Genomic DNA, 9,277 nt, shown 5'->3' with positions numbered 1-9,277 from the left:
GGGGATTTTCCTGAGGGAAACAGCGTGTGTGAGGGAACCGGGATTTGGGACTCAGCAGCAGTGGCTGTCACTTCTTAAGATTTTGTTCAAGAAAGGAAGAACAGCAGCTGACCCTTGAGATCTGGGGTGGGAAGGAAGGGAAGGAGGGATGGAAACAAAAGCAAACGCTCTCTGGTTCCCAGCCTGTCTCCACCCACCCCGCACTGAAGCCCTAGGAGAGGGCCAGTAAGTCTATCTAGGAATGCCCTGGCCTGGACTCCATTTCCCAGAGTCACCTGGTGCTCCAACGTTTTCCGTGCTCTGAACGCCTGTGCGTGTGCATGTGGGAGAACGTGCGCATGCGTGCCTTTCCCTGTGGCTCGGGGCTGGGAACAGAAGTTCATTTACTGATCAGAGAGGTCCCTGAGAGGCCGCGCTGCTCCTTCTCCCACATTCACTGGGGAGACTTGCTCTACAAGTGCAATTGCAGGCGGTTCGGGAGCACACACCCCAGACCTGCCACCCGCTGCTTCTGTGCCTCTGCATCTGCCACCGTGGGCCCCAAGTTCCAGCGACTTCTCCTGTCCCACACTCTCCGCTTTGCTCCCTGTGTGTCCTGAAGGAAGGGGATGTGCTCCCGAGATTTTCCACAGCAAGTATGGAGAACAGGAGGGGCACAGATGTGTGTGTGGGAGAGGGGAGGGTGCGATGGCGGGTGGCGGCTCCCAGACCTCGATCACTTGCTTCTCAGTGATGCTGGGAGCTTCTCCGGCAGAGTCAAGTCTGGGACCCAGGTGTTGTGTCTCCCACCGCCACTTCCCAGTCTCCCGATGCTCGGCCAGTCCCACGGGCTGCCTCGCTCAAATTCTCCTTAAAGTACACTGGACGAGGAACGGCACCAGCAGGGCAGTTGAGAGCACGCTGAAGGAAGGAGTCCCATTCCCTAGATTTAAATAAGCCCAGTTCTCACTTTGGGTGGGTCAGAGAATGCCTTGTGGCTGGCCTCCGGCTATATCCCCTGGTAGTTCCCGCTGGGCGGGGCTCGGTGGCCCTCAGCCAGAGCCTGAGGCAGTGGAGAGGTGGAGATGGAAGATCAGAGTAGGCTCTGGCTCCTGGCCCCCATGCTGGACCCCGCGGACACATTTTCAGCTGGGGCGCTGTGTGTTTGGCTGACTTTCCCAGCAGCACGTGAAGCTTGTGCAGTAGCTTTGTGGATTGATCGCTCCTCCGTGTTTAATTAACAGACTCTTTTTCAATCTGGAGCTTGAGGCCATGGAAACCTAGCTGATTTATTTTCCTGCGTTTCGATTTCTGTCTTCAACCCTTCTTTCTTCTCATGTTATTAGGGATGTGAACTTTTATTACCTGCTGCTAATCCCTTTGCAAAGTGAGAAGTGAGCTGAAATTAATGCAAGTCTACCATGTGAGTTAATAATGAGCTACTTCAATCTGCATTTTCATAGTGGAGAGCTACGAAAACATAAATACAGAAAAGTATCAATTTTTCTTCTCTAGTTCTTTACAGTCACTCAATGCTCCACCAAGCTGATTATCTTACAGTCCATATGGTTGTAATTAAGGGGGCCAGTTACTTTTTTTTTTTAATTTGACAGGCAGAGTTAGGAAGGTCTTCCTTCCAATAGTCACCCCCCAAATGGCCACTATGGCTGGCGCGCTGTGCTGATCTGAAGCCAGGAGCCAGGTGCTTCCTCCTGGTCTCCCATGCAGGTGCAGGGGCCGAAGCACTTGGGCCACAGTAGAGAACTGGACTGGAAGAGGAGCAAATGGGACAGAATCCGGTGTGCATATGGGATGCCAGCACTGCAGGCAGAGGATTAACCAAGTGAGCCACGGCGCTGGCCAGTTACTTTAAAAAAAATTATTTATTTATTTTAAAGGCAGAGTTACAGAGAGGCAAAGACACAGAGAGAGAGAGAGAGAGAGTGAGCTCCCATCTGCTGGTTTACTCCCCAGATGGTCACAATGGCCAGAACTGCATGGATCTGAAGCCAGAAGCCACGAACTTCTTCCAGGTCTCTCACACAGGTATAGGGGACCTAGCACTTGGGCCATCTTCCACTGCTTTCCCAGGCCATAGCAGAGAGCTGGATCAGAAGTGGAGCAGCCAGGTCTGGAACCAGCACCCATATGGTTTTACCCGCTCAGCCACAACACCAGCTTCAAGTTACTTTTCTTATTCTGGGTTCTGTGTTTAACCCCATGACATTTTCAACACGGGAGGATATTAGTGATAGATTTTCAAAATGATTGGTCTGTGGATGCCTTTGTACACGGTGTTAATGTGAAGATGGGTGAGGAAGAAAAGAGAAAATGTGCCCCTCTCCCCCACAGAGATGCCCACACAGTACAGTAAAAGATGTGGCTTTGGGCTGGCACTGTGGCTCAGTAGGTTAATCCTCTGCCTGTGGTGCCAGCATCCCATATGGGCACCAGTTTGAGTCCCAGCTGCTCCTCTGATCCCGCTCTCTGCTAGGCCTGGGAAGGCAGTAGAAGATGGCCCAAGTGCTTGGGCCTCTGCACCCATGTGGGAGACCCAGAAGAAGCTCCTGACTCCTGGCTTTAGAACAGTGCAGCTCTTCTGGCCATTTTGACCAACTGGGGAGTGAACCAGCAGAAGGAAGACCTTTCTGTCCGTCTATCCATCTCACTATCTGTAATTCTACCTCTCAAATAAATAAATAAAACATCTTTTAAAAAAAGAGAGATGTGGCCCTGAAAACTATTGCTATAGACTAACTTTCAGTGTAATGAAGTTTTCACTTGATTAACTGAGTGATTCATAGATTCTGTTAGAGTCCTGTTGTCACCAGATTACTAATCTGTGAAACTCATTTAGCATAGTAAGGTTACCTAGGAAGTAAGAATAGAAAGGGAATCCTGGATAGAGGTTGCTAGGGTGACAGCATTCTTCCTCTCAAACCCAGTGTGTTTTGATCTTTTCTCGCATGTACTCCCTATCACAGTGCTTGTGAGTGGACAAGCAGTGATGTGTTTCTGCTGAAAAGAGCTGCTTCACACCCAGGAAACAACTGTAAGACACTTTCTTAGCAACTATGTTGTGTGTACATTAATACGAACTTGAAAACAGCCAAGAACAGGATTGCTGGACTACTCAGGCTAACTCACTGTCCTTGGCACATCATTCCCTGCTCTGCAATAAGTTTCTGGCAAGTTCTTTAAAATTTTTAGGAGAGACATATTTCACATGAGAGACATAATCTGGTAATGCAGCAGTGATGTCTTTAAGAAAAGGTGCCATGTGAGGAAGCAGTCTGATATGTCCATTCATCTTCCCATTAATAACTCTCATTGATGTCTAGCATAGGGTGACAGAAGCAATCCTCCTTCTGAATTGCATCAAGCCAGGAGGATTCCTCTACAATTTATCTGAGCTTTCCTTGTATGAGGGAATCACCAAATACTACATTGTATAGGGTTTTTTTAATGCATTTTATTTACTTGAAAGGCAGATTTACAGAGAGACACAGAGAGGTCTTCCATCCATTGGTTCACTCCTCAAATGGCCACAATGACCTGGGCTGGGCCAGGCTAAAACCAGAAGCTAGGAGCTTCTTCTGGTTCTCACACTTGATTTCAGGGGCCCAAACACTTGGGCCATTATCCTCTGCTTTCCCAGGTGAATTAGTAGGGAGCTATATTGGAAATGAAGCAGCCAGGTTTTGAACCAGTGCCCATGTGGGGTGCTGGCACTGCCAGGGTCTGCTTAACCTACTACACCAGTCCCATGTGCATTTTTCAAAGAGGGGGAGGGGTTAAATTTTTTCTAATATGACTCTCAAAATAAAGATTATAATGTGTAGTAGATGATGATTTTGGTTATATTTTGAATTTCATTAAATTTCAATATTTTTTAAGTTAATGAGTACTAGTAGTTATCTTATTTTTTTTAAAGATTTATTTATTTTACTTGAAAGTCAGAGTTACAGAGAGGAGAGGCAGAGAGAGAGAAGTCTTCATATGCTGGTTCACTCCCCAACTGGCTACAGTGGTTGGAGCTGTGCCAATCCAAAACCAGGAGCCAGGAGCTTCTTCTGTGTAGTAGTTATCTTATGCTATCCTTGCTTTCGATAAACAAACTCTCCCATCCCTCATTTAAAATGCTTTTTAAAATAGGATTATTTGGAGGACTGGCACTATGGCATGGCAGGTGAGGCTGCCACCTACAGTGCTGGCATCCCGTATGGGTGCTTGTTTGAGATCCAGCTTCCTGGCATGGCCTGGGAAAGCAGTGGAAGATGGCCCAAGTTCTTGGGTTCTGCACAGCTTGGGAGACCTGACAGAAGCTTCTGGCTCCTGGCTTCAGATAGATCCAGCTCTGGCCATTGCAGCCATTTGGGGAGTGAATCAGTGCATGAAAGACCTCTCTCTGTGCCTCTGCCTCTCTGTAACTCTGCCTTTTAAATAAATAAATAAATATTTACATGCTACACCACTGTGCTGGCCCCAAGACTTAACAGGTTTTCTGGGTGCTTATCTTGGGGTTCACTTTGAGCACTAAGCACAGTTATTCTGTGTGACTGAATATTTCATGTTCCTTCTTATGGAAAAGTTTTTCTCATGATCTGAGTGATTGGCTACATCTGCCCGTAGTGGAAACTAAAACTTAATTTGGCATTTGAACACCCAGAGTGCTGAGTCCTGTAATCTTCTGAATTTAATCAAAAAATGTGTTTTGAAACATTTGGTCTGTGGGTAGGCAGGGCAGTTTTCCTGGATCCCTTGAGAATTGATGAGCTGATGGTGTGTTTCTACCCCACATTATATTCTGAAATTTACTTCCTTTTATTTTCCTAAAATTACTATATTTGTAATTTGCTCCCCCTTTCTGAAATGTTTGTGCTTCTGTCCTCCTTATAACCATGGACATAAGTAGCCCTTTTCCTTCTCTCTCTCTCTCTCTCTTTTTTTTTTTTTTAAACAGGCAGAGTGGACAGTGAGAAAGAGACAGAGAGAAAGGTCTTCCTTTGCCGTTGCTTCACCCTCTAGTGGCCACCGTGGCCAGCACACCGTGCTGATCCAAAGGCAGGAGGCAGGTGCTTCTCCTGGTCTCCCATGGGGTGCAGGGCCCAAGCACCTGGGCCATCCTCCACTGCACTCCCGGGCCATAGCAGAGGGCTGGCCTGGAAGAGGGTCAACTGGGACAGAATCTGGCACCCTGACCAGGACTAGAACCCAGTGTGCCGGTGCCGCAAGGAGGAGGATTAGCCTATTGAGCCGTGGCGCCGTTTCTTTTCCTTCTCTTTATGATGTTACAAGACCAGTGGGACATTGCAGCTCTCTCCCCTGGCAGCACATCTTCCTCATTATGTCTCTTTGAATTAGACCCTGGGTTAACTTGGCTGCACAAAAGGCATATATCTAAACCCAGTGTACCTATTGAATGAAAGTCATCATAAAGTCAATATGCCTTGTAAACCTCTCATCTCTTGTTTTGGAATGTGTTGTGAATGTGTCTTTTATGTCAGTGTCTGTAAGCTGGAGACTTCCCACTTAAGGCAGAAGGCTGCTGAGGGACAGCACAACTGTAGCTTTGCTCTGTTACTTTACTGTGGCTACTCTCTCACCCTCTCTCTTTATTTTATTAAGATTTAAAAATTTTTGAGCCGGCGCCGTGGCTCAATAGGCTAATCCTCCACCTTGCGGCGCCGGCACACCGGGTTCTAGTCCCGGTTGGGGCGCCGGATTCTGTCCCGGTTGCCCCTCTTCCAGGCCAGCTCTCTGCTATGGCCAGGGAGTGCAGTGGAGGATGGCCCAGGTGCTTGGGCCCTGCACCCCATGGGAGACCAGGAAAAGCACCTGGCTCCTGGCTCCTGCCAGGATCAGCGCGGTGCGCCGGCTGCAGCGGCGGCCATTGGAGGGTGAACCAACGGCAAAGGAAGACCTTTCTCTCTCTGTCTCTCTCTCACTGTCCACTCTGCCTGTCAAAAAAAAAAAAAAAAAAAAAAAAAGATTTAAAAATTTTATTTTAAAGCAGAGTTACAGAGAAAGAGGCAGAGACAGAAGGATGGGGATCTTGCATCAGCTGGTTCACTCAAGAGACTGCAATGAATAATGCTGGCCCAGCCTGGAAGTCCAACCCAGTGTCCCACATTGGTGCAAGGACCCAAGTACTTGTGCCATCTGTTTCTGCTTCCCTAGTTGCATTACAGGGAGCTGGATCAGAAGTGGAACAGCTGTGACTCGGGCTGGCATTGTGGCAAGTCACCATCTGTAATGCCAGCTTCCCAGATGAACAGCCGTTCATGTCCCAGTTGCTCCACTTCTAACCTAGCTCCCTGCTGATGGTCTGAGAAAAGCAGCAGCAGATGACTCAAGTGTTGGGGCCATTGTAACCCATGTGGGAGACCCAGATGAAGTGCCTGGCTCCTGGTTTCTGTGTGCTTCAGCCCTGGCCATGGCAGCCATCTCAGATGGAAGATCTCTCTCTTTTTTAGCATTTAGTTATTTATTTACAAGGCAGAGATAGAGAAAGGGAGAGAATGAGAAAGAGATTTTCATCTGCTGGTCTACTTCCTAGATGGCTGCAATGGCCAAGACTGGGCCAGGCCCAAGCCAGGCACCAAGAGCTTCATCCAGGTCTCCCACTTGGCTGTCAAGGACCCAGGTATTGGACCATCTTCTACTTTTCCAGGGTCACTAGCAGAGAAATGGATCAGAAGTGGAGCAGCCAGGACATGAACTGGTGCCAATACCAGATGCCAGCACTGCAGGCAGCAGCTTTACCTGCTAGTCCACAACGGCATCCCATCTGACTCTCCCTCCTCTCCATAACTGACATTTTTTTAAGATGTATTTTATTTATTTGACAGAGTTACTGATAGAGATAGAGACAGATAGAGAGGTCTTCAGTCTGCTGGTTCACTTCCCAAATAGCCACAGTGGCCAGATCTGAGCTGATCTGAAACCAGGAGCCAGTAGCTTCTTCGGATTTCCCACGTGGATATAGGGGACCAAGGACTTGGGCCATACTGTGCCACTTTCCCAAGCACATTAGCAGGCAGCTGGATTGGAAGTGGAGCAGCCAAGACCTGAACCAGGGACCATATGGGATGCAGGCCAGTGTCTCAACCAGCTGTGCCACAGCACTGGCCCCCAAAACTCTGACTTTCAAATAAATAAATCTTTTTTAAAGGATGGACACACATATTGGATCCCAGCATTTTATTTGGTGGTGGTTTAATCCACTGTGCCACAAAGCCAGCCCTACCCTTTATCCTGGTGACTTGTGTGTCAAGATCTGGGTAATATCTGCTGAACAACTGTTGGTATTATGGTAGACTCTTCTGTTTTATTTTGGTTCTCATTTGTTGAGTTTATTTTGGCTGCCACTTTTGGGTAGCAAGCTGTGATGTCATCAGTGGCTAAAGCTGCTGTGTGTTAGGCTGGCACTGATTCTACCTTTCCATTTCTTCAAGTAGAAGTGGAAAATGAAATCCTCTCAAAAGTAACAAGCTACAAAGTAACAACTGGAAATCAAGCTTCCTTTCTTCTCACCTAACAGACCCAGCTGGTCTCTGTGTTTCTCATTTTAGCCCAAACCTACATCAGATTCCTAGAGCAGAAGGAAGCTTATTTTTTAATGCAGAATTCATAGATGTGGTTGTCCATTCACCTCTGAGAATTAAAGCCATCACTCTGCTTTTTGACTGGTTTTCAATTTGTGGTGGTGCCCTCTCTCACAGGAGGACAGATTCCTCACAGAAGAATACACCTTGGAGGAGAAAACTTCAAGGAGTGGGTTTTCCAAAGTGAAATGGAATTCTGGCCTGTATATCCTTGAGATCATGATCAGCAGAGTGGGGAAATTCTTGGCTATGTCCATTCACATCCTTTCCTTTTTGTTCATTGTATTCCTCCCTTATATAGTGCTTTGTGCTCTCCTTCTGTTGCACACACACAAGGCATGTCTGTGATTGAGGCTGTTTGTGGACCACTGCAGCATCTGGAGTTGCCTTTGTCTCCATCTCTAACCAGAAACTCAGATGCAGAGTGAGGAGGGGACTGCCAGCCAGCCACACAGGGTTTGGGCCCCTTGCTCCTTTACTTGTCTTCAGTGCAAGAGCAGCCTTAAAGAGAGCCACACTGGGTAGTATTATTTCTTTTGGATTTGAGTGCTTGGAGAGCAAAAGAAATACACATTTTTTTTCTTATAGAATGGATTGAGGAGGCACTACATAAAGTCAGCAGCAACTTTTTTGGCTCTTGTTACATGTCAAGATGAGTCAGAATATTTAGGGCCATTTGTTAAATTTTTTAAAAAATTAAAAATATTTATTTGAAAGGCAGAGTTACAAAGAGAGAAAGAGAGATGTAAATCATTTATCCACTGTTTCACACCCCTAATGGCCACAGCACCTGGGGTTGAAACTGGATTAAAGTCAGGAGCCAGTATCTTCTTCCACATTTCCCATGTGGGAGTAGGAGCATAGGCAGCAAACTTTGTAGCTTTCCTAGGCACATGAGAGAGCTGGATCAGAAGTAGAGCAGCTGGGACATGAACTCGTGCACAACATGGAATACCAGCATCACAGGCAACAGCTTTCCCACTATGCTCTACTGTCTGTTTTTATTATAATTATTATTATTATTTGAAAGAGAGAGAGAGAAGCAGAGGCAGAGAGAGAAAGAGAGGGAGAAAGGCCTTCCATCTTCTTGTTTACTCCCAGATGGCTGCAATGGCTGGAGCTACCCTGAACTGAAGCCAAGAGCCGGGAGCCTCTTCCAGTTATCCCACATGGGTGCAGGGGCCCAAGGTCTTGGGTCATCTTCTACTGCTTCCCCAGAGCTTAGAAGAGAGCTGGATCAGAAATGGAGCAGCCGAGACTCAAAGCAGCACCCACATGGGATGCCAGCAGTGCAGGCAGCAGCTTTCCCTGCTGGGACACAGTAGCAGCCCCTCTATCATCTGTTTTATAGAAATATTTAAGGGACATTAGAAGGCCATTCAGGCCCTTCCTACATACATTTTGAAATAATGATTGACAGTCCACAAGACTGCTTCCAAAGGGAGAGAGCTGCAGGGACAGAGAGGCAGTGATGTTGAAAGGGTATGAGGAACAAGGGAAGATGGGAAGGCCAGAAGAAATCTTGAAAAGTATTCCAAAGGATAAAGTAATAGGACACAGGTCATTTGTGCAGGTTTCTATTATAGGGTTTTCCTTTCTTTTTTTTTTAAATTAGAGATAATTTCTAACATAATTTGTGATATACTGGACTCACTTTTCAGTTTTCTTCTTACAGATAAGATGTGCTTATA

The 9,277-nt window shown here is 46.9% G+C and overlaps 1 protein-coding gene across 1 annotated transcript in view; it reads left to right on the top strand.

Annotated features, from left to right (window-relative positions):
- The first annotated feature begins 322 nt into the window (after positions 1 to 322).
- LOC138848167 (zinc finger protein 717-like) overlaps positions 323 to 9,277 on the top strand; it is a 52,634-nt gene continuing 43,679 nt past the window's right edge. The window contains exon 1 of the mRNA XM_070067736.1: positions 323 to 635. Coding sequence (XP_069923837.1) covers positions 609 to 635 — 27 coding nt within the window. The 5' untranslated portion in view covers positions 323 to 608. The remainder of the gene's footprint in view (positions 636 to 9,277) is intronic.

Source organism: Oryctolagus cuniculus, unplaced genomic scaffold (assembly GCF_964237555.1).
Source record: "Oryctolagus cuniculus unplaced genomic scaffold, mOryCun1.1 SCAFFOLD_118, whole genome shotgun sequence".
Taxonomy (NCBI): domain Eukaryota; kingdom Metazoa; phylum Chordata; class Mammalia; order Lagomorpha; family Leporidae; genus Oryctolagus; species Oryctolagus cuniculus.
Note: the sequence above shows the minus strand (reverse complement) of the source record. Positions and strands in the feature narration are given on the sequence as shown.